The sequence below is a fragment of the Akebia trifoliata genome, chromosome 8, assembly GCF_017979445.1.
Source record: "Akebia trifoliata isolate Shusen 1 chromosome 8, ASM1797944v1, whole genome shotgun sequence".
NCBI lineage: Eukaryota > Viridiplantae > Streptophyta > Magnoliopsida > Ranunculales > Lardizabalaceae > Akebia > Akebia trifoliata.
In genome coordinates this window covers 2,064,296-2,087,716 of record NC_141382.1, presented here as the reverse complement: position 1 = coordinate 2,087,716, position 23,421 = coordinate 2,064,296, and the positions used below count along the sequence as shown (strand labels likewise).

General features: G+C 34.9%; 3 protein-coding genes across 3 annotated transcripts; all 3 read right to left on the bottom strand.

Moving 5' to 3' along the window:
* Window positions 1-1,981: 1,981 nt before the first annotated feature.
* On the bottom strand, window positions 1,982-5,228 carry LOC147395380 (elongation factor 1-alpha-like). Its single transcript, XM_086450442.1, has 3 exons — window positions 5,069-5,228; window positions 3,107-3,589; window positions 1,982-2,993 (listed from the first exon to the last, which is right to left on the bottom strand). Exons 2-3 carry the CDS (start codon window positions 3,422-3,424, stop codon window positions 2,112-2,114), a joined length of 1,200 nt encoding a protein of 399 aa, XP_086306568.1. The 5' UTR covers window positions 3,425-3,589; window positions 5,069-5,228; the 3' UTR covers window positions 1,982-2,111.
* Window positions 5,229-8,711: 3,483 nt separating this feature from the next.
* Window positions 8,712-12,155, bottom strand: LOC147395379 (elongation factor 1-alpha). The gene is made up of 3 exons (XM_086450386.1): window positions 11,998-12,155; window positions 9,937-10,424; window positions 8,712-9,841 (listed from the first exon to the last, which is right to left on the bottom strand). The coding sequence occupies exons 2-3, from the start codon at window positions 10,396-10,398 to the stop codon at window positions 8,960-8,962; spliced, it is 1,344 nt and encodes a 447-aa protein (XP_086306512.1). The 5' UTR covers window positions 10,399-10,424; window positions 11,998-12,155; the 3' UTR covers window positions 8,712-8,959.
* A 1,308-nt stretch (window positions 12,156-13,463) lies between these two features.
* LOC147395378 (Pseudouridine synthase family protein) lies at window positions 13,464-21,603 on the bottom strand. The gene is made up of 14 exons (XM_086451475.1): window positions 21,492-21,603; window positions 21,342-21,399; window positions 21,231-21,258; window positions 21,080-21,126; window positions 20,805-20,895; window positions 19,610-19,796; window positions 19,346-19,434; window positions 18,376-18,459; window positions 18,081-18,156; window positions 17,798-17,865; window positions 16,916-16,985; window positions 15,755-15,833; window positions 14,885-14,978; window positions 13,464-13,688 (listed from the first exon to the last, which is right to left on the bottom strand). Exons 1-14 carry the CDS (start codon window positions 21,601-21,603, stop codon window positions 13,572-13,574), a joined length of 1,200 nt encoding a protein of 399 aa, XP_086307601.1. The 3' UTR covers window positions 13,464-13,571.
* Window positions 21,604-23,421: the final 1,818 nt, after the last annotated feature.

The following is a 23,421-nucleotide window of genomic DNA, read 5'->3' as shown; positions in this document are numbered from 1 at the left end:
CGAGTAGGATGAGTCTGGTAAATTAGGGGTGCAACTTAATTCGGTTCAAATCGAGAATCGAACCAAACCGTAGAATTTGGATTGGTTTGATTCGATTTAAATGGATATCAGTTCGATTTCGGGTTTATAAAATAAAGAACCGATAACTTCGATTCGGTTCTCGGTTCAGATAATATAAAAATGCGAAACAAACCGAAACTAAACCAATATTAATATAAAATAAAATATTAAATTTATATTTTAATTTTTAATTTAATTTTTTTACTTTTTTTATAAAACTACCCAACCCAATCCTCGTCTCTCTCTCACACTCTCTCTCTCGTCTCTAACCTTTCGTCTCTCGACCTGTGGTTGCGACTGCGACCGGCAGCCAACGTCTCATCTCTCTCTCTCTCTCTCTCTCTCTCTCTCTCTCTCTCTCTCTCTCTCTCTCTCTCTCTCTCTCTCTCTCTCTCTTTCTCTCTCTCTCTCTCTCTACATCTGTGATGGTGCGATGCGGATGCGGCAACGGCTGCGGTAGAGGCAAAGGCAACGATAGCGGCAGAGGCAGCGACGATGAGACCTGGGACGGTGTCCTGCGACGGTGCGTCTCTCTCTCTCTCTCTCTCTCTCTCTGCGTCCCCGACTGCGACTGCGACGGTGCGTCCCTCTCTCCCTCTCTCTCTCTCTCTCTCTCAAGCTATAAAACAACCTAACAGTGGGAGAGATGAGGGAATTTTAATTCTTCCTTGGCAACCCATGGAACCGAACCGAACCAAACCAAAATAAGGTCGGTTTGGATTGGTTTGGTTCTAAAATAATTCGGTTCGATTTTGGTTTTTATATAATGAAACCGATCAAGATCGGTTCGGTTCTAATTTTATTCTAACCCGAACCAAGTTGCACCCCTAGGGTAAACAGATATATTACCAGCCCTAAATGTTGATAAATGAGTTACTGATAACTCGAGTAGGATGAGTTGAGTAAACGGATATATTACCAGCCCTAAATGTTGATAAATAAGTTCCAACTCAGGTAAGTTATAACAACAGGCTTCAATTTGGTTAATTAAGATTTGAGATCAATTCAGAAAAGTTTTATATATACGTAAAAAAATACAAGAAAATTTTTGGTGATACATAAAAAATGTAATTTGATTTCTTAAATAAACACCCAACATCCTACACCACCCTAAAACTCTCATCTTTTTCTTGAGAGTGATAAAATATCGACCATACCCTTGACAAAAACTAGAAAACGTTTTGGGGTAGATATTTTCGAATATAGCAATGAAAATGATGCACAGTGATAATTATTATTGCAGACATTATCATTGTCTTGATGTTAAAGTCGATTCTAAGAAGAAAAAATCAATGGATTTTGGCTTAATTTTCATGAGTAAAATGTGGCAAGAGCAAAACCCCATATCTTTTTTGTCCTTGCTGTAAAATTTACCATGTACATTCATCAGAGACTCAATTTTCATTAATTTACAAGAGAAGAAAATCAGCTTTTCCCCTATTGGGATAAATTTTGAATAATGATGAAGTCACCACCTCATGATTGAACCTCCCACTCCAGCACGACTCATAAATTTTTACCAACTTCAACAATACTCACTCTTCATTGTGCCCATTTGAAGTCGGTTACTCCCCATCCCCCTCCCCCTCCCCCCAACAACTACAGTTATAACAAACAATCCCACAGTTCGTGGAATGGATCAGTGATCATACAGTTTAAAGCAAGGGCGGTGTCAACACATCAATCACAATTTGATTCAACCATACCATACTTCCACTCAACCACAAAAGATGCAAGGAGTGGTGTTAGCCAGACAAGGAAATCTCTTTCAAACGTGTTAGAAAAACCAAAAATAAATAAATAAAAGAGGTTCAAGACTTAAATCCATTAAAACCAAGAGCTGTGACAATGAACAGTGACCAGCATCAGCATCATATTTAAAGCTGAAACACATAATTTAATCCAAATATTCAGACAAATGTAACAGGACTTAATTCAAATTCATAACCATAACTTTAAATTTTAAGTTTAGTATCTTAACATCAAATTTGTTTTTTCAACGGAAATCAAACTAAAATTAAAAATATAACTCAACCACGAAAAAGCATGGTTTACTTTTTCTTGGCTGCAGACTTGGTCACCTTGGCACCGCTGGGGTCCTTCTTCTCTACACTCTTGATGACTCCAACAGCAACGGTCTGACGCATGTCCCTCACTGCAAAACGACCCAATGGAGGGTACTCAGAGAAGGTCTCCACCACCATTGGCTTGGTTGGAATCATCTTCACGAATCCAGAATCACCATTCTTCAAGAACTTGGGCTCCTTCTCAATCTCCTTCCCAGATCGTCTGTCAATCTTGGTCAAGATTTCAGCAAACTTAACTGCAATGTGGCAGGTGTGACAGTCCAGAACTGGGGCATATCCATTTCCAATCTGACCAGGGTGGTTCATGATGATGACTTGGGATGTGAAGTTGGCAGCCTCCTTCGCTGGATCATCCTTGGAGTTGGAGGCGACGAACCCACGCTTGAGATCCTTCACAGCAACATTCTTGACATTGAAGCCAACATTGTCACCAGGAAGAGCCTCTTGGAGGGCCTCGTGGTGCATCTCAACAGACTTAACTTCAGTGGTCAATCCGGTGGGACCGAAGGTGACAACCATACCAGGCTTGATGACACCAGTCTCAACACGACCTACTGGCACAGTTCCAATACCACCAATCTTGTAAACATCCTGAAGAGGGAGACGGAGGGGCTTGTCCGAGGGCCTCTTGGGCTCATTGATCATGTCAAGAGCATCTAGGAGGGTTGGGCCCTTGTACCAATCGAGGTTGGTAGACCTCTCAATCATGTTGTCACCCTCAAACCCAGAGATGGGGACGAAGGGGATCTTGTCAGGATTGTAACCAACCTTCTTCAGGTATGATGAGACTTCCTTCACAATTTCATCGTATCTGGCCTTGGAGTACTTTGGGGTGGTGGCATCCATCTACAACAAAATGGAGGACAACTCATTATATCAAAAATCAAATCAATTTATAAATAATAATAATAATAAATAAATAAAACTCGAGATACAAATGCAACAAACCAAGAAGTTACCTTGTTACAACAGCAAATCATCTGCCTAACACCGAGGGTGAAGGCAAGCAGAGCGTGCTCACGGGTCTGACCGTCCTTGGAGATACCAGCTTCAAAACCACCAGTGGTAGAGTCAATGATGAGGACAGCACAGTCAGCCTGAGAAGTACCAGTAATCATGTTCTTAATGAAATCACGATGCCCAGGAGCATCAATGACGGTGCAGTAGTACTTGGTGGTCTCAAACTTCCATAGAGCGATATCAATGGTGATACCACGTTCACGCTCAGCCTTGAGTTTGTCCAAAACCCAGGCATACTTGAAGGATCTCTTGTTCATTTCAGCCGCCTCTTTTCTCGAATCTCTCAATCACACGCTTGTCGATGCCTCCAAGCTTATAGATCAAATGACCCGTAGTGGTTGATTTGCCAGAGTCAACATGACCAATGACCACAATGCTGATGTGAATCTTCTCTTTACCCATTTGTTAGGACTAGAAAGTTACTGCAGGTAATAAATAGAAAATCAACCCACCATTAATAACAAGTAACCAAAGAAATAAATAATAATAAAATATATGATAATCAACAAAAACAGCATTCAAAATGTAAACAAGAAGGAAGCATTTTAAATCCTTCATCAAAACCATAATCCAAGAGTGAAAAAAAACCAATAAAGAACATACAAAATTATATATATATAAATTCCCAATTCTCCTATATAAGAAACGATAAGAAATAGTTTTTCTTCAGAGTATAATTGCAGTATTTTCAATAAAATAAAAAGTTAAGGCACATTGTCTAAATACAACAGTAGTAACCAAGTTCAGATCAGCAATTTTTTCAGTTAGTTAATATAAATTCCAGGGAGTTTCAGAAAAAAATTTGAGAAAATTTAAGGTAGAGGGATAGGCTGAAACATAAAGCAGGAGTGGATAATGTAAAAAAAAATCCACTTTTTTAGTAAACACGTGATTTAAAAAAAAAAAAACCCTTTTTGGCATTTTTTTTCAAACTCCTAATGCAACTTCTTTAACTAAAAAAATGCTCTTATTAGGAAATTTAGTATATTGCAGACTCACTGAACTCCAAACCACAAGTTGAAGTTTTAACAAGATTATATATTTATGTTTCCAGAGGCAACTTAATCTCTGGATGACAAACCAAGCCTGATAACATGGGCAACTCAAACAGCAGAAAACTCAGATACCGGGTTAGCTAACCAGGCTAGATCCTTCCCTGCAACCATAAGATCCACTTCACACACACGTGTGTTATTTTTTCAACAATAACACCATTTAGAATAAGCTTTTGTGACTAAAATCAATTCGCTTACGGATTTATGGTGTACATTCGTAATTAAATGGTGTCTGTAACATAATTTCCCTAAGATAAAACAGCAAACAAATCTATACAGAAACCCTAATTCTGAATGGAAATTTCAATAACTTAAACAATGAAAGAGAAAGACAAGACAAAATCACTTCTAGATGAGGATCCGATCAAGCGAAGCCAACGCAAAAAAAAAAAAACAGAGGAAATCGCACATCAACGCAATCGAAGACAGATCTCACGGTCGATGAACAACGCCGATAATCAAAATAGAAAATAGTTCAAAAGTAAATAAAACAAACAGATTAGAAGATCCTGCAAACATGTTAGATAAGTGCATGGATGAAGAACATCATATCCGGAACTAAACTCAATAAACTAATTAAAAAAATAAAAAGCGGTAACAAACATATTCACATCTAAGAACACAAAATTCTATCAAACACCAACAAATCACAAAAACACAACTAGCGTATCAAACAAAGTTGAATTTAATCGTTCAGATAAAACTCAAACCCCTAGCTATTCAAATTAAGAACTGATTCAGATGATACATACGAAGAAAACTATCGAGGTTTTGAAAGATCAAAACAACGAAGAAGATTATAACTCAAACCATAAAAGAGAGAGAGAGAAGGGCCGAAGATCTGACCTTGAGCTGCGGAACTATAGAACTCGCCTCGCCGATAGTGTAGCGAAGGAAGAGGAAGAAAAATGAAGACCCAATGGATTTAAATAGTGATCTCAAAGCATCGTTTGAGATTAGGTTTTCTCTCTCCACCGTTGGATTCTTCTCGAGATAGTGATCACATGATGCCGTGCAGACATGGTTTCCATTGAACGATGGAAAGACGAAAGTGCCCTTCACACAATTGCAGAATGATGTCTGACTCATTTCCCTCGTCAAACGGACCATATTTTTAAAAATCGTTCGAGATCGAGATATGACTCGTCCGAGAAGGATTTTAAACGTGAATCGTCCTTCACATTGAGTTGTCTCAGGTCAAACATGACTCATTCAGTAATTTTAGAAGAATCGTGATAATTTGACTACTCCACGTGGCATACTCAATCGACACCCCTTACTGACATGTCCAGGAATCGTAGATCTGCAAATTTGTATTTCGATGAGTGCAGATTTACAATTCTCAAACATGTCACATTAGGGATGTCATTGAGTATGTCATGTAGGTAGTCATTTTATCACGATTCTTTTTAAAATAGTGGTGAAGTCAATCGATTTTTTTGTATTTTTTTATTAAAATAATTAATGGGTAATTTAAACATTTGTTTATTATCTAAACGTAAATATGGTCTTTTCATCCAAACATCTTTTACTATTATAAATAAAATGCATATTAATAAATAATTATTAATTGAGTTAAGTGATTTATTTAGTAGGGAATGAGTCACTCCTACCAGTCAACTTGATATACACGACAAGACGAAATACCAAATTTTAAAAGCATGATTCAAAAAAAAAAAAAAATTTTACCAACTCATGGACGAGGGATCTTAAAATGGTCATGACATTATTCACATTCCAAAATATTTACGTTACCATAAGAGTATATATTCCAAAATATTTATCGAATCATATTTTGTACTTGTTCTAGTAATTATTATTATTTTTTAAATGCTAATGCTAACAATACTACTTAAATCGATATTTCATCAAATAAATACAAGAAAACAACCTTTTCATAGTTAAAAAATAATAATTTATTTACTAAAAAAATGTTATTATTTTTTTACCGAGACTAAGTAAATAGCGTATAATAAGGGTGTCAACCTTTGCATATCTTTTTGAAAAATAACCCAATGGTTTCCATTTGTAATTAATACTCAAAATTTCGACTGTTTTCCCACTTCTTTTAAAATTATGTGGTTGAAGATGAAATGTTAAGTGTAGAGACGATGGAGACGAAGTTAAAGCATAAATTGAAGAGAAGAAAGAAGAACAACTAACATCAAAGTTAGTTTCAATGAGTCATTTCTTTGTTGCTCACGATATCAATTATAATTGAAAGATATGCTTTTAGGAAAATTAGTTGGAGAATTTTTCATTTTGAGATCAATTAATTCGATTATTGAAATTAGCGTTTAGAGTGCCACAATGAAGCATTCTCTTTCCTACTAGGCTTTTTTAGTGACAATTGTGGCTCCCCATCAAATAGGGAAGTGGATCCCTTGTAGCACACGGTTCATGTAGCATCCTGTAATACAGATCCAATGGTTGAAAGAGTGGCACATCAGCCATACACTTAGATCCCACACTTAAAATATTGGGTGTTTAGTAGCCATTAACTTTCAAAGACATAGATCTTGAAGAAGGAAAAAAACTATTTTTTATTATTTATTTATTTTTTTAAATCAGATCTAACTCACGATCACAAGAGGCTAAAATGTTAATTTGTTTTTTCCAAGATAGTTCTCTCTCATTCATTGGATCTGTGCCACAAGGGGTCTTCTTCCATCAAATAGATGGTTAGGATAAGAGGAGAATCACGGATTTCCTAGAGATCAATACTGATCTTTTAGGGATTGGCACACTTACTCCTAGGGATACATTTTCTTGGGATTTTTTAGCTACCCCTCCCCTTGCATGTTTTGGTGAATATTTTAAATACCATCGCTGTAATCACTCTCATATAATAAAAAAATTTAAAAAATCCACCATCGAGCTTTTTAATCTCCATGATAAATTATTTCGGAAAAAACCTTAGAATTTTTAATTTTTTAATAAAAAATTATATTATTTTATATTTTTAAAAACCTATCTTACCTTGAGATTTGAAGATTAAAAGTAGATAAAATAGTTTTATCCACGATATTGGTTGAAGATAAGACTTGGATTGAGGGAGAAAAAATAAATGATTTTGGGATTGGAGTGAAGATGGGTCCTTTTAATTTAATCTATTAAAGAAGACCAAGGTCAGGGGAATGTCACAAGTTTGAAAACAAATTCCATAAACCAATTAAATCTAACATTATCATATGATCATGACTGTTTGATTGATGATTGCACTTGCCAATTGATAAGCCAAGACTAAATAAATATAGATGGAGTTATAACAGGCTTCAATTTGGTTAATGGGGTTGGGGTTAGTTCAGGGAAGTTCAATAAAAAAAAAGATGGGGAAAATTTGGTGCAAGTTATGATAGGACATCAATTTGGTGAATTGGGATAAATTAAAATCAAGATAATGTGAGGGACAATAAAGTGATGCATTTGGGATTCTTACCAAAACCCATCTTAGAATTTTACCAAATTTTGGAAGAAATTTTTGTCAATGGTTAGAAGCAACACTATCCATCCAATTTAATTATTGCATGATTGTCTATTTGAATTATCCAATTTGTGAAGAAAACACTTAACAAAATGATCTATGATTTCATTGATTTATCTTAAAGATAAGATTGAATTGTAGTTTTCAGGTCAACTACAAACCTTATTAACAAATTGACAAATAATCCCAAGCGCCGGGTGGGGTTGGGAGTGCATGTCTTCATGAAAATCCTAGCGAAGGAACAGGAGCTTTATTTACTCATAGAGTATTTGAGTTGGAAAAATATTCAAATAAATAAATAAAACTTGGAATCACCGAATTTCAAAATTAAAAATTAATCATGCAACAATTACATTTCTTTTATAAAAAAATTGGATCATGTTTATGGATGGCCACAAAGGTGAACTCAATAACAAGGTTCAAACAAAATGGACCAAATGCGAAGGCAGACCTAACTTGCAAAAAAAAAAAAAATTTACCCTTCAACCTCAAAATTTTGTTTCTAAAATATTTAAATCTCAAGTAAAGATTTTCTAGGCTTGAAGATGGTGGAATTTGCAAGAACAAGGGTAAGATATACTAAAATAGGGCCTCAAACCCCCCTAACTCTTTCAAAGTTGTGGGTCACGCACGCCTCACACCAATGAATTAGTGGATCCTTTTTCCTTGGGCCCTTTTTATGCCCCACGATTCTGCTAGTTCAAAAACTAAAGATAAAGGGAAGCTAGAACAGAAGCAATAATTATAATGTATCCCCAAGTAGGGCTCTACCACTGAGCTACGTTGTTAAGAAAAACACCCATTCTTTGGACCAACAGATAAGATAGACCACCATTCCATGCCACATAATATCTGATTGAACATCTGCTGGAAAACATGACTAGGGTTCTCTCATCCTTAACAAGAAGTAGCCCCATCATTTTATCAAAGTTCCCACATAAAGATCCAAGGAGTGATGGTCAGGTGATGAAGCTCTCCAAATCAAACAATTATTTGTGAAACAGATTAACAGTAACAACATGCATTTAAGATTAAAACACAATTTAATCCAGATATTTGGACAAATCTGACATTGATTAAATTCAAAATCAAACTCTTAAACAGAAAATTAAAATAACAAGTTTGGAATCCTAACCAACTTTGTTTCTCAATCTACCTTAATAACACAAATCAAAATCATTTAAAATAACACAACTAATGGAGAACAAAACAAAATCGACCGTACCTGTCCTGTTCGAAAATGCATGGTTCAATTACTTCTTCTTAGCTGCAGATTTGGTCACCTTGGCTCCGCTGGGGTCCTTCTTCTCCACACTCTTGATGACTCCAACAGCAACGGTCTGACGCATGTCCCTCACTGCAAAACGACCCAATGGAGGGTACTCGGAGAAGGTCTCCACCACCATGGGCTTGGTTGGAATCATCTTCACAAATCCAGCATCGCCATTCTTCAAGAACTTGGGCTCCTTCTCAATCTCCTTGCCAGATCGTCTGTCAATCTTGGTCAAGATTTCAGAAAACTTAACCGCAATGTGGCAGGTGTGACAGTCCAGAACTGGGGCATATCCATTTCCAATCTGACCAGGGTGGTTCATGATGATGACTTGGGATGTGAAGTTAGCAGCCTCCTTTGCTGGATCATCCTTGGAGTTGGAGGCGACGAACCCACGCTTGAGATCCTTCACAGCAACATTCTTGACATTGAAGCCAACATTGTCACCAGGAAGAGCCTCTTGGAGAGCCTCGTGGTGCATCTCAACAGACTTAACTTCAGTGGTCAATCCAGTGGGACCAAAGGTGACAACCATACCAGGCTTGATGACACCAGTCTCAACACGACCCACTGGCACAGTTCCAATACCACCAATCTTGTAAACATCCTGAAGAGGGAGACGGAGGGGCTTGTCCGTGGGCCTCTTGGGTTCATTGATCATGTCAAGAGCATCAAGGAGAGTTGGTCCCTTGTACCAATCGAGGTTGGTAGACCTCTCAATCATGTTGTCACCCTCAAACCCAGAGATGGGGACGAAGGGGATCTTGTCGGGATTGTAACCAACCTTCTTCAGGTATGATGAGACTTCCTTCACAATTTCATCGTATCTAGCCTTGGAGTACTTTGGGGTGGTGGCATCCATCTACAACAAAATGGAGGACAACTCATTATATCAAAAAACAAATCAATTTAAAAAAAAACTCTTGAGATACACATGCAATAAACCAAAGACGTTACCTTGTTACAACAGCAAATCATCTGCTTAACACCAAGAGTGAAGGCAAGCAAAGCGTGCTCACGGGTCTGACCGTCCTTGGAGATACCAGCTTCAAAACCACCAGTGGTGGAGTCAATGATAAGGACAGCACAGTCAGCCTGAGAGGTACCGGTAATCATGTTCTTAATGAAATCACGATGCCCAGGAGCATCAATGACAGTGCAGTAGTACTTGGTGGTCTCAAACTTCCATAAAGCAATATCAATGGTGATACCACGTTCACGCTCAGCCTTTAGCTTGTCCAAAACCCAGGCATACTTGAAGGACCTCTTGTTCATTTCAGCTGCCTCTTTCTCGAATCTCTCAATCACACGCTTGTCAATGCCTCCAAGCTTATAGATCAAATGACCAGTAGTGGTCGACTTGCCAGAGTCAACATGACCAATGACCACAATACTGATGTGAATCTTCTCTTTACCCATTTTGTTAGAATAGAACTAGCAAGTTACTGCAAGAAATAAAAAGTAAATCAACACATTATAAAAAACTGGCAACTGAATAAACAAGTAACATCTGATACTCAAATAACACAATATACATACTGTAAACAAAATGGCTATTAAATCATTTATAAAAATAAAAACCCAAGAAAAGATTATAAACTTAGCCATAAAATCCTTAATTCTCCAAAACAAGAAACAATAAGAAATAATTTTTCTATGTCAGTTGCCTTGCACAAGACTCGTCCAAATCAAAAATTAAAATAAAAAATTCAGTAGAATTACCCAAAGACAATCATGATAATCAAGTTCAGGTTCAGAATTATTTGGCAGGGGCAAGTTCAGTTAATTCAGATGAACTTGGGAAATATATGAAAATTTGTGAGAAAATGAGATTAAGAAAAAAAAATCGAGTAAACATGGGTAGTATAAAAATTTCTTGAGTTAATTAGGAATTTTTTTTTAACTATGTAAATGAGGCAGACTGTTCTTGAAGAACATACCATAATGCTCAAATAATTATATTCTACACTCCATGAAAGAATTTAGAATATTCTACAATCCATGAATGTAAATCAAATATTCTTCGCCCAATATGTGTTTACACTTCCCATAGGCAATTTCACCTTTGGAGGACAACCATACTCCCTCCCTTCCTCACACAAACAAATAAATAAATAAAACAAATAAGATATGGCTGTGATATATCCACATTATTATAATATTAATACAACCACAAATGATTTCATTATAAAATTCAATTATGGTGGATATCCATAATACAATGGTGTGGTAATATCATTTACCTAAAGATTAAACAGCAGAAAAAAAAAACTTTCAAAACCCTAATTTATAATGAAATATTGAATAATTTAAACAAAAAATAGAAACAGAACAAAATCACTTCTAGATGAGGATCTAAACAACCGAAGACCCATAAAACAACCAAATCTCATGGTAGATAAACAGCGCAGATGATCAAAATAGAAAATAATTCAAAAGTAAATTAAACAGACAGATGACAAGATCCTTCAAACATTTATATAGAATCATCTGAACCGGAACTGAAATTAAGAAACTAATTTTTTTTTTAAACAGTACCAAACATCTTCACATCTAAGATCACAGAATCAATCAAACAGATCAAATTACAAACAAAAAAAATAGCGGATCAAACAAAGTTGGATCTATCCGTACAGATAAAATTCGTACTATTAGTGGGAACTAGAGATTAGAAACTAAAAAACTAAGAACAGATACAGATGATACATACAAAGAGATCTATCCAAGTTTGGAGAGATCAAATAACGAAGAAATCGGATCCGGAACTGAAATTAAGAAACTAATTTAATAATTTTTACATAAAGAAACAGTACCAAACATCTTCACATCTAAGACCACAAAATCAAACAAACATATCAAATCACAAGCCAAGGAAAAAAAATAGCGGATCAAACAAAGTTGGATCTAGCCGTACTGATAAAATGATACAAACGAAGAAATCCATCCAAGTTTGGAGAGATCTAAATAACGAAGAAAAATTAAGAACTCAAACCCTAAAGAGAGAACCGAAGATCTTACCTTGAGCCGCAGATCTAAAGAAATCCACTCACTGATAGTGTAGCTAATGAAGAGAGAAAAGAAGACCTCGTGGAGTTAAATAGCGACCTCAAAGCATCGGTCGAGATTAGGGTTTCTCTCTCCGCCGTTGGATTCTTTTCGAGATAGTAATTGAATTCGAAATTAGGGTTTCTCTTCACACACACACTGCTGACGGCTCTGTAAAACATACATTATTTAGAGGAATACTACACTGACACATTATAACACTACCTTTAACACTGTTTTGATATGGAACCATCGATTTTCCTCGATAGAACCAAAATATCTCGAAAAAGACATCTAAGATTCCATGAAAACAACCACGTCAACGCAGTGCTGAAGGCAATATTGTAGTGAGTCAAGTTAGTATGTTTCTGTACTTTATTTGACTTTTGACTACTTTTTTTTAATGAGTCATTCTAAGCTGTCTTCACTCTACACTGCAGTGACGTGTTAGTGTGCAGTGAACTATAGATGTTTTTCCTCGAGATACAAGAAAAAAATCGATGGTTCTCTGTAGACTGCCTCTTCAACGCAGTGTCCAATGGAGTTAGTTCAGCATTTTCCATATTTAATTGCTGGCGTGGTTTCCAATCTAACGATTAAATAGACGGAAGTAGCCTTACAAAATTAAAGAATGACGTCTCCTAACGCGCTTGACCGAAAGTCACGTTGCTGACCGACTCGAGAGAATCGAGAATTTAAAATTGGGAAAATTACTAACAAAGAGGGTTAAATATTTTAATATTTACAACAACAACAAAATTTATTTTTTCCGTCCAGCGTTTTAACATGTTAAAATTCATTGCTTTACCAAAAATGCCCACCACTAATTACGTTGGCTGTCCAGCGTTTTAATAATTTGCTTTAACATCCCCAACAATTTAGCCTTTAAAACGCTGGAATGCCTAATTGACTTAATTTTTTTATATAAATTTGTTTTTAAATATTAAAATATTTTACCTTCTTTTAATAATTTTCCCTTTAAAATTTTGTCACGAAATTATCCAGAATGCCCTTTTAAGATTGAAATTATTAAAATGACAATATACCTTTAAAAAAAAAAAATTGAAATTAAAATTGGATGAATCTACAGCATCTAATTAGATCAAGTGGCTGTATTTTCTTCTTTACTGAATAATTTCATCATTTAGGGTTTTTATTTGTAAGAATTTATCAAATCTAAGAGATGACGAGGACAAATCTGAATCATCTTGATATCATTCGTGAACAAGATGAGATGGGAACCCAAAATTGAAAACCATGACTTGAGTATCCATCTTCGTTAAAAGCGAGAATAGATTACACCTATTTGGAGTCTTTTTTTTTTTTTTTTTTAATTCTGTTGACAAGTACCTCTATGTGGAGTCATCAACACATGATGAAACCCTAGTACTCAATGGAGAGAACTCAAATCTCCTATTTTTTGTAAGAAACCAGTAAAATCTTTATTCCTCCAAACATCAGGATTATGATTCTAAACAACTCCTAATGAAGAAAATAACTAAAATTCGAACATATATATATATGTAAAAGCAGAAGAATTGTTACGTCTAATTTAACATAGTATACACATTGCTACTGGACGGTATCTCCACCGCTGACTTTATTCGACTGGCTTCTTCCCGTGTTTGAAGTATAGATGGGAGAGGTGCAGTAATTTCAATTACCTGCAATCAGAACATAATTCTTATGGATATTGTTCTTAGTTTCAACTACAAATTATTTTGAGTTGTAAAAGATAAGAAAAAGTAGCAAATCTTCCCGTGATAAAGTCGATAGGCAATAGGATATAACTTAGAGCGGAATAGAAAAATTAGTAAAAATGAGCTTATAATCATGTGATATCAGGGACTAATTTAAAGACACCAAAACAAATTTTGTGCACATTTCTTTACGATGAGTCAAGTGCGCGTTGGGATACAAGCATTGGAACCTCAGTATGATCCAACCCGCCATTGACTGGGATTGGGTTAACTTAAATAGACCTGTTTTGTTTCCAGGCCAGCCTTGGGTTTAATGTCTTAGCTTGTCAGTCGGTCCAGCCCTGCCCCCTCATGAGCATATGTAATATAAATTCCTCGTTTGCCATTTGTTGGGATATCTGGCTGTAACGGAACGGTAGGGTGTTTGATGGAAAGGAGCACTCATTGCAAGAAGTGTTGATTTCAATTTTGGGGTTGATATTCTTTTGGGCTAAGCAATTTCTTGAGTTTGAAGGGACTTCTTTTGAAGATTTTTTGTTTAGATGGGGGCTTTTCTGTAGTAATTGATAGTAGGGTTTTGTTAACATATGCCATTAGGGCACACGTTAAAGTGTAATAAATACACTTTGGAAATTGGAATCTGTGGGTATTTTGATAAAAAAATATTTTTTAAGGGCATTTTCGGTACAAAATCTAATTTCCAAAGTGTATTTATTGCACTTTAACGTGTGCCCTTAGGGCACACGTTAACAACACCCTTGATGGTATTATTTTTCTGTTTTACTTATATCTTTTCTCTTTTCTCTTCTCTTTTCTTTCTTGTGTGGCCATCTTAGCCACCTTTTCGCCTTTTTAATAGAATCTTTCACTTTGCCTATCGAATAAAATGGGTCTTACAAAGTTATTTACAAAAATGGATTTGCACGATGCAAGAAAAACCTATCTTTCTTGCATTAAAAGGAAAACTAGTGAACATTTTTAAGGGCATTATCACCTTAACCACTTATATCTTGCTTGATTAGTTATGTATTAAAATATTGTAGTGGAATAAACTCTTTTAACATGTATATTGGAATATGAGTAGATCTGCATAACTGTGTTTATTTATTTATGAATATTTGACATCTGATAGAAATAAAAGCTGCTATATTTATACCTACCTCTTTCGTGGTTGGATGATAAAGAATCAGCCGATGGGCGTGCAAGTAGTACCCACAATCTCCAGGTACAGGATTCATAGGCCTCTGATAACCTCTACAAGAAGTGTTCCAGAAAATTATATGGGGAATAGGTACCAAATAAATGAGAGACAATAGATATATATAGTTCAATAAAAGAAACCATTAGGCCCTCTACAAACTCAATCCAATATTACTTCCAAAAAAAGAAAGAGTGTGGAGATGTGGTTTTAGAAAAGAGTCGTGATAATCTGACGCCACCCTCTGACATACGCCCCCATCACAGAACCGTAGATCATTTGCCTTGAGATACACAAGAAAAAGATTTATGGTTCTGCGTATCCTGAGGCAAATGATTTACAGTTCTGTGATGGGGGCTTATGTCAGAGGGGGCATCAGAAAATCATTATTCTTTAGAAAAATTGAGATACCATGCACCAGAGTTTGCCCATGCCGCATCCTCTTTGGATTAAAGGAGTAAAAGAGGAAAGTTAGAAAAGTTGGAGGGGTATTATTGAAAAAGGGGGAGAGGAGAGGAAAGACAACAATATTAAAGGGGGGAGAAGAGGAAAAGCAATAAAGTGGGGTTGTATGGGACCCCACTCCTTTGTCTCAATCTTTATACCCCACAAAACTCTAGCAGAGTGGGGTCCACCATGATGTTTTATTATATAGATTGTTTTTTCAATTTTTTTATTAATATATCTTATATTAACTAATATTGCATTTTTTTTTTTAAAGTGTACTAATATTGCACAACTTATCTTTCACTATGTAATTTGATTGGATCCACAGTTCCATATAATCTCACTTCATAACATGCTTATACGTAACTGATAACAATTTTCATACCCGTCGCCTGCATGATTGTCATCTCTAGATTCAGTGTCAAAGCAATTAGGATGTCCACCACTAACATAAAGAGGGTCGCCTGATAAGCAACAATCAGTAACTATCAAACGTTAGCCACTTAAGCATCGCAACACATATTTTATAAATTATCGCATAGAGATTAAACATTTAGCTTGCAACAGAACAATATAGAATATGGTTCTCGCAAATACACACATGAGACACCCACAATCATCCAATTTGGTGTTAGAGAGCTGTTGGAAAGCAAGGTGTAATAGCTTGGAAGATCTGGTCATAAAATCTGAAGTATACTTGGTTTGGAGGGAGGGGAGGGGGAAGGAGTTTTCTTCAGACCAATTTCTTCTCACTTGTTTTGTCAAAATTCTTCGTAGTACGTGACCAAACCAGCTCAATCTACCTTCCCTTATTTTATCACCTGTTAGTGCTACATTTGTATTTTGTTGCAAGGATTCATCTCTGATTTTGTTGATGATCAAGAAGGAATTTTGTTGCCATCAAAGACCAAGGACTTCATAAATATATGGGGGATTCAATCTATGATATTATTCCATCCCATTAAATCGGGGTTTTCTTTTTTGCCTTTCTTTTGTTGGATTTATTGATGGATTCTTATTTTCTAGTCTGATTTATCAAAAAATGTCTTTACGCTAATCCTCATCTTGGCTACAATCATTCAAATATGTTCTCTAAGTTGCCCAACATTATGCTCCGTGAAGTATAACATGTCTTATTGTTTTTTATTAAAACTTTCCCTTTAGTTTGATAGCTATGCTCCAATTACATAGCAATCTAGAAGCATATCTCCACTTTAACCATCCAAGCTGAGACATGGTAATAATATGGTGGGTACTTCAGCAAAAATTGTGTGAAAAGAGATTTATTTTTTTCTGTATATAAGAAAATTTCTTCCCTAACCCTTCTAACTATTGTATCTATAAAACATGACCACTTAATAAAAGTATGCAAGAAAAAAAAAACAAGGAGAATAATTGCTTTAGAAGACTACACTACTTGAACATGTTTGCTCCAACTGACGAGAATTCAAGCTAATTCCTTCAGTAAGGATAGAACGTAAATGAAAACATTTCATCAACTTCATTTGAAATCTGTAATATTTTATAGACACTAGAAAAAACTTACCGACAAGTGGACGACCTATGAAAGAAAGATGAATGCGAATTTGGTGTGGTCGTCCTGACTGAATCTCAACCTATATAGAAATGAGGAGATGAAATTTCATAAAAAGTTAAAAATAGTGCAGAAAACAAGAAAAAGGCAATACCAAGTTCTTGCATAACAAAACATCGTGGTTCCCCCTATGGTTTGTTGTTGAGTTTCACCCGCGATGCTAATTGTTTGCATCCTAGAATAGTTAGAGCAGTGGATGTAATTTTAATATTATTACGAGTTTAAGATTACTTGGATGACCAATGTTGATCGAACGACTCCAACTTCATAATAGATTTTGTAAGATCAGCCAATATATATCGTCCAAGTTTGGCTTAACAAATGAGAAATATATGAATGGGATAAAAAAGATAATGTATCACCAACACCAAAACATAACATATTAGTACACAATCTAACCTAACTAGTGGTTTGCACATGATTCACAAAAAAATGAACCAAAATTGTAGTGTGAGAGATGCGCCAAGTTTGGCAACATTTTCTTGTACCACAACATATGCATGTGTTTAAATCAAGCAAAAATATACTTCACAGGTTTATACTGATGAGTTGCTCAGCCATCTTTGTAGTCCCTAGTACTCTGGGGTGGTTCTTGATATGTCGTTTGGGAAACCTTAGCTTCATTCTATAATACTCTTGATGACCACATGGGACACAAAGAAATTACATGGAGGATGAAGTTCCGTACAAGGCACATGTGCATATCCCACACGGACACATTAATTATCGCTATCAGATGAATAGATAAATAATAATATAAATAACAAGATTACTTGTGAAAATAACAAAATAGAGATCACAAAATGCATAAATATACATCTTTAACTAGACCACCTGGACCAATGTATGGTTTCCTTGTTCATCTTTCTCAAGAACATTAAGTTTGCTCAAAGCTGGTTTTCCTATTTGAGTTGCACAGAAAGCAAAAAAAATATGTCATTAAAAGTGTGCTAACGATGAAAATATGAAGACTTGAGAGCAATGACACTAGTACATGATCATTAGAAACTAGAAAGTAGAAACATGTATCACAAAGAAGTAGAGCTATCCATTTATGACCATATCATAGCCTTGTCAAAACTTGCACCCAGATGAAGTAGAAACACAAGAATAGAACCTGATGATGAAGCAACATAAAGCCCTTTAGCCACCCCAGCGTATCGTGTCATTCCAATTGGCTGATTGATGACAACCTATGAGGCACAAACTAACTTCAATTGAGTTTTTCAATCGCTTTGGACCAACATAACAGATCAACTACCAGTGATCAAACAAGAAAACTATCAAAGAGTCAAAGGAGATCAGGGAATCTATGACCACACATAGCAAAGGTAGTGAACAGATGGAAAGTTCAAACAAACAAGAATAATATTATGCAGCGAGAAAACATCATTATCATGTTTTGGTTTTACCTCATCCTTGTCAAGTATCCCTGTGGCCAATGCTCGATAAATCTTCGAAATTTTTCTTGTCATACCAAGCTCCAGGTTGTCTTTCTGCACCTCCACAGAGTGTAAGTTTCAATAAAGAAAGTGCTTTGACACAAAAATTGTCACTCCATTAATACTAACTTACTAAGCCCTTAAAAAAAAACTTAATAAGCCCACACATATACTGAATGCCCTAAGTACAATACCAGTAAAAGAAACACAATTGTAGAGGGAAAGCTCGATGGTAGAGGTAGAATTAGACACCACGACCATCCCGTACACATTTAACTGTGTCTAAGACAACAAAGTCTAGGGAAAGTAAAAATCCTTAACCTTCACTATGACATCCTCAATAATTCTTTTGGGAATCTTGACATACCTATCTGTGAGACTCAAAGTAATGTCTGTGGGTTTCAATACCCCCAAGCCTAGCTGTTTGTACACAGAATAGGGTAAAAGATTCACACTTGCTCCAACACCGCTCGCCTTCCAAATGTAGTGAGATCCTCTGTCACGATTCTTCTCTTCTCTCTTCTCTTCTCTCTTCTCTTCTTTCTAATTGATTTCCTTTTATTGATCAATTTTTTTTTTCTTTTTTAAAGTACACCATGTAAGCATAGAATTTAAGAAATAGACAAAGACGTTCACCAGGTTTAGAATCTCCACCTCTCCAGGATCATAAATAAACAAATCAAGTATAGATCACTCGGGTTGCATTTTATGAGACAATGTTTGTTTAAATTAAGGATGTTTGAACATTTAGAAAGTTTCTACAAGGTATTGCTGAAAATGGAGTTCCCAAATTTTATAAATATTTGCTCAATATTGCTTAATTTATCAGCTTAAGAGTTGACAAAGATGACTGATTTACAACAGAACAATCCATATATGAAAGCTAACAAGAATAAGCATGAACTAATCAGAAACGAGAAAGATTTCTTTTCTCCTCAACCTTTTTGTCCCCAACAACTGATGTCCCATCAGCAAAATAGGCAGCAAGGCGGACTTTGGCCACCTTGGTCTTCGCACAAAGTAGTATTCCTAAAATCCAATCACCAAACATGTCAATTCAAAGACGATCCCGAAAATCAAATAATTTGATTTGCATGCAAAGTCATATAAATTTAGAAGAATAACAAACAATTATTGTAACAAATTAAGTCATTATGGATTGATGATCTTCATAATTCGAATGGACCATCAGCTATAAGCAAACCTGATGTGCCTCTTCCAAGTCGATGAACCGGGACAGGATGTGATTCTCGATCACCCAATGTTCCAGAAAACCCAGACTGCAAAGAATTCTGCTTCCTTGCTCTCCATTGAAGCTGGGTTAAAACTGTCCGTTGTTGGAAAAGTCCTCCAGGTAAAACTTGCAAACCAGAAGGCTTGTTTAAAGCAACCTAATCACATAAAATTAACTCAGCTCTGCCCTCAACTAGTATCTATCATTAACAAATTTACTACAAAAATACGATAGTTACTATTGCCACACCAACTTTTACTAATGCCACACCAATTCCTATATAAATCACGCAAAGAATTGCACACAATTGGTGTGGCAATAGCAACTCTCAAAAATAAATTTGAATAAAAAAACTACCACTAGAACACTTGCCAATTTGATTAATTTTTTTTAAGTTTAACAAAACTAAAAAGCAAGAAGGCTTGTTTAAAACCTGATCACATAAAATTAACTCAACTCTGCCCTCGGTTAGTATCTATCATTAATAAATTTACATCAAAAATAAAAATGCATACAAAATTACCTCTAGAACATGTGCCATTTCAATTTTTTTTTAAGTTTAAAAATAAAAACCAAGAAGGCTTGTTTAAAGTAACTGATCACATAAAATTAACTCAGCTCTGCCCTCCGTTTGCGTTTATCATTACTAAATTTAAACCAAAACTAAAAATGCACAATAAATTACCACAAGAACATGTGCTGATTCGACTAATTTTTTAAGTTTAAAACTAAGAACCCAGAAGGCTTGTTTAAAGCAACCTGATCGCATAAATTAACTTGGCTCTTCCCTCAATTAGCTTCTATCATTAATAAATCTACAACAAAAATAAAAATGCATAAAAAATTTACCACGAGAACATGTGCCAATTTGATTAAATTTTTTTATTAAGTTTAAAACTAAAACACATGAATGCTTGTTTACGCCACCTCAACTTCAATATATGAAAATAACCCCACCTCAACTTCAATTTACGCCTAGAATTACAAACTTACAAATCAGAATGCTACTTAAAGCAAACTGAATAAATAAATTAACCCCAAATCAACCTCAATTCGCATCTAGCATTACAAAATTAAAAACAAAAAGAATAATAAAATAAAATAAAAAATTACTACTATAACATGCCAATTCAACTAAATTTTTATAAGTTTCAGAAGCATTTACCAGATCATCATCTTCGAATAAAACTTCAAGCAAGAACGGTGCATCCGGCTCTTTCCAAGGAAGGCGGTGATAGACAAGTTCCGAACCAGCTCTAGATGATTCAATTACAGCATAATCAATTAAAATATCATATTCAACAACCAATGTAGATCAAAAAAAAAAAAAAAAAGAAGGAACAAGAACTCAATCTGTAATTCTTCATTGAAAACCTATGTATAAGAAAAAAAAATTCAAATAATTAACAAGAACTCAATCTGAAATTCTTCATTGCAAACCTGAGAATTGTGTCAGAATCTGTCACAATTATACCATCGATCGTTATCTACAAAGAAACAAACACATATAAATTTCTAATTTCTTATTTCAATTTTAAAATATAAATAAAAAACTCGGATTTATTCTACAAATTATCAATTATTAACCAACCTGTCCGTTTCGGATCCGCTGTAACCAACTGCAACGGAAAAAAAAAACTACTTATCAAGAACTGTATATTTGTACGGATTTTGCAAATTTTCTTTCGTGACTGTATCTTACCCTTGATAGGGAGCTGAGTTCTTGTGTTTTGTAGAGTAGAAGTCTATCAGGGATGAATCTGTGAATAAATTTGTTTTGAAGGGTTAGAGTGTAAAAAGAAGAAGAAGAAGGACTATTGGAGTGAGAAGAGTTAAGAGGGAGAGATGAAACCAGTCTCGTTGGGTTCAACGAAGTCGGTGTAGGTTAAGCCTTCGTTAAGATCGGGCCATGGAGCTCCGAATGTTACAAATGTGGGAGTCTTTTCTTCTACTGTAGTCGACATATTTTACAGAATAAATGAAAACGAAGGAGCATTTGTATGGTGGATGACCCGCCACGAGTCGAGTCATCTCCGTATCTATCACGAGTCAGAAATGAATCGCCTCACAATTTCCTGATTCATCACCGAGATGATTCGGGCAAAAATTTTAAGGGTAATTTAATCTTACCCCCCTATAAAATTAGTAAAATTAATGATATTTCCCGCGAAAAATAAGATGAGTTCTGTCTCCTTGACTTTCGTTGACTTTGTCAAACAGTTAACGACGTTTGTTTAATTGACGGTATAAAATCTGATTACCAAAATTACATTTATAACATTTAAATTATCAAAATACCCTTCGTTTATTGGACAAAACTTTATATTTTAATATGATCTACACCGTTGGATTGAATGTAAGGTAAAACCCAAACTTCATCTATTTTAAGAAAATGAAGTTTGGATTTTTTTCATTATCGCACCTATTGAAGTTAGGATTATTGTTGAATTATTATTGTGATTGTTATGGTTCTATTTCTTAGAGTCATTATTTCGAAAAACTTCGATTAAACTAGATACTATAATGGGACAATTGATTTTAATGTGCAAAGTGACCTTATAAATACATTTTGAAAACTTGACATTATCAAGTTTTTCTTTAATTCTTTTACAAGGACTTTATAAAAGAGTTTTTTGCTTTCTTCTAGTAATAAGGTAACAACTTGAAAATATTTTTTGAATAAAATTTATTTTGTAGAATAAAAATAGAAAAATAAATAAATAAATATAAGTCCTCTAACCCTTTAAAACCCTACAACCCATATCTTCAAAACCCCAAACAATTCTCGACTTCTCCTTTATTCGGGCTTGGGACCGGTGGTGTAGTGTAAAGGGCACACTACACAAGCAAAGGTACCCTAATCCTAACCCTAACCTTAAACTCGAAACCTATCTTTCTAAAGTCCAATTAAAATTATTCACATAAATCAATTAAAAAAATTGAAATAACACTCGAAGTAGCATGAAGAGTGTACTTGAGTGTGCAAAAATTGATGGCTCTATGCACACCTAGTGCTATTAAAATATACATACAAATGCATGCCCGATGGATTTTGATTTTCAAGTAAGGTGGTGTTTGTTTGCGCTATTTTTCAGCGCTTATTGTTGAAAAAAATTAAATTCAGCACTTTTGTCAAAATAGCGCGTTTGTTTATTCTATATTTTTAGTGCTTATTGCTGAAAATAAGTGAAAAAAATTCAGCACTATTTTGATGCTGAAAAAAAATGCTGAAGCGATAAGCTTTTCGCTTTTTTCAACACGAACAAGTATGCCCTTTGTATTTTTGAGTATGGACAAGTATGCCCTTATTCTTAAAAGGATATTACCTCTTATATCCCATGGATAAGTACATAAACACCCCACAAATTAATAAACCCACACCATAACTAAATTATTTTGTCTTATATGGGTTAAAATTTTTGGAATGAGTTGATTTTTGGTGAGGATGATCTCTAGACCATATAGACCATCCTCACTAAAAATTTGCTAATTCCAAAAACTTTAACCCATATAAAACAAAACAAAAAATGGCTATAGTGTGGGTTGTCCTTATTAATTCATAGGGTGCTTTTATAATTACACATCCTTCATTCCCATTGAAAATTATTCATCCAAAAATTAAGTTCTCTTTAAAGTTGATTTCAAATTTTGGTGACTTGTATGACATTATTATTTTTAATTTTTAATTTGTGGGCTTTCATAAATAGATATTATTATTTATAAATTAAAGATTTGAGTATTATTTATAATTTAAAAATAAATTGTATTTTAATTTTATAACA

What these genes read in the sequence shown, in the direction of transcription:
- LOC147395380 (XM_086450442.1), bottom strand. Translation starts at nt 3,424, where the DNA reads ATGAACAAGAGATCCTTCAAGTATGCCTGGGTTTTGGACAAACTCAAG. An exon ending in TGATTTGCTGTTGTAACAAG is followed by an intron (nt 2,994 to 3,106) that starts GTAACTTCTTGG and finishes ATTTTGTTGTAG; the next exon opens with ATGGATGCCACCACCCCAAA.
- LOC147395379 (XM_086450386.1), bottom strand. Translation starts at nt 10,398, where the DNA reads ATGGGTAAAGAGAAGATTCACATCAGTATTGTGGTCATTGGTCATGTT. An exon ending in TGATTTGCTGTTGTAACAAG is followed by an intron (nt 9,842 to 9,936) that starts GTAACGTCTTTG and finishes ATTTTGTTGTAG; the next exon opens with ATGGATGCCACCACCCCAAA.
- LOC147395378 (XM_086451475.1), bottom strand. Translation starts at nt 21,603, where the DNA reads ATGTCGACTACAGTAGAAGAAAAGACTCCCACATTTGTAACATTCGGA. An exon ending in AGCGGATCCGAAACGGACAG is followed by an intron (nt 21,127 to 21,230) that starts GTTGGTTAATAA and finishes GTTTCTTTGTAG; the next exon opens with ATAACGATCGATGGTATAAT. An exon ending in CATAGGTCGTCCACTTGTCG is followed by an intron (nt 15,834 to 16,915) that starts GTAAGTTTTTTC and finishes GTTGCTTATCAG; the next exon opens with GCGACCCTCTTTATGTTAGT.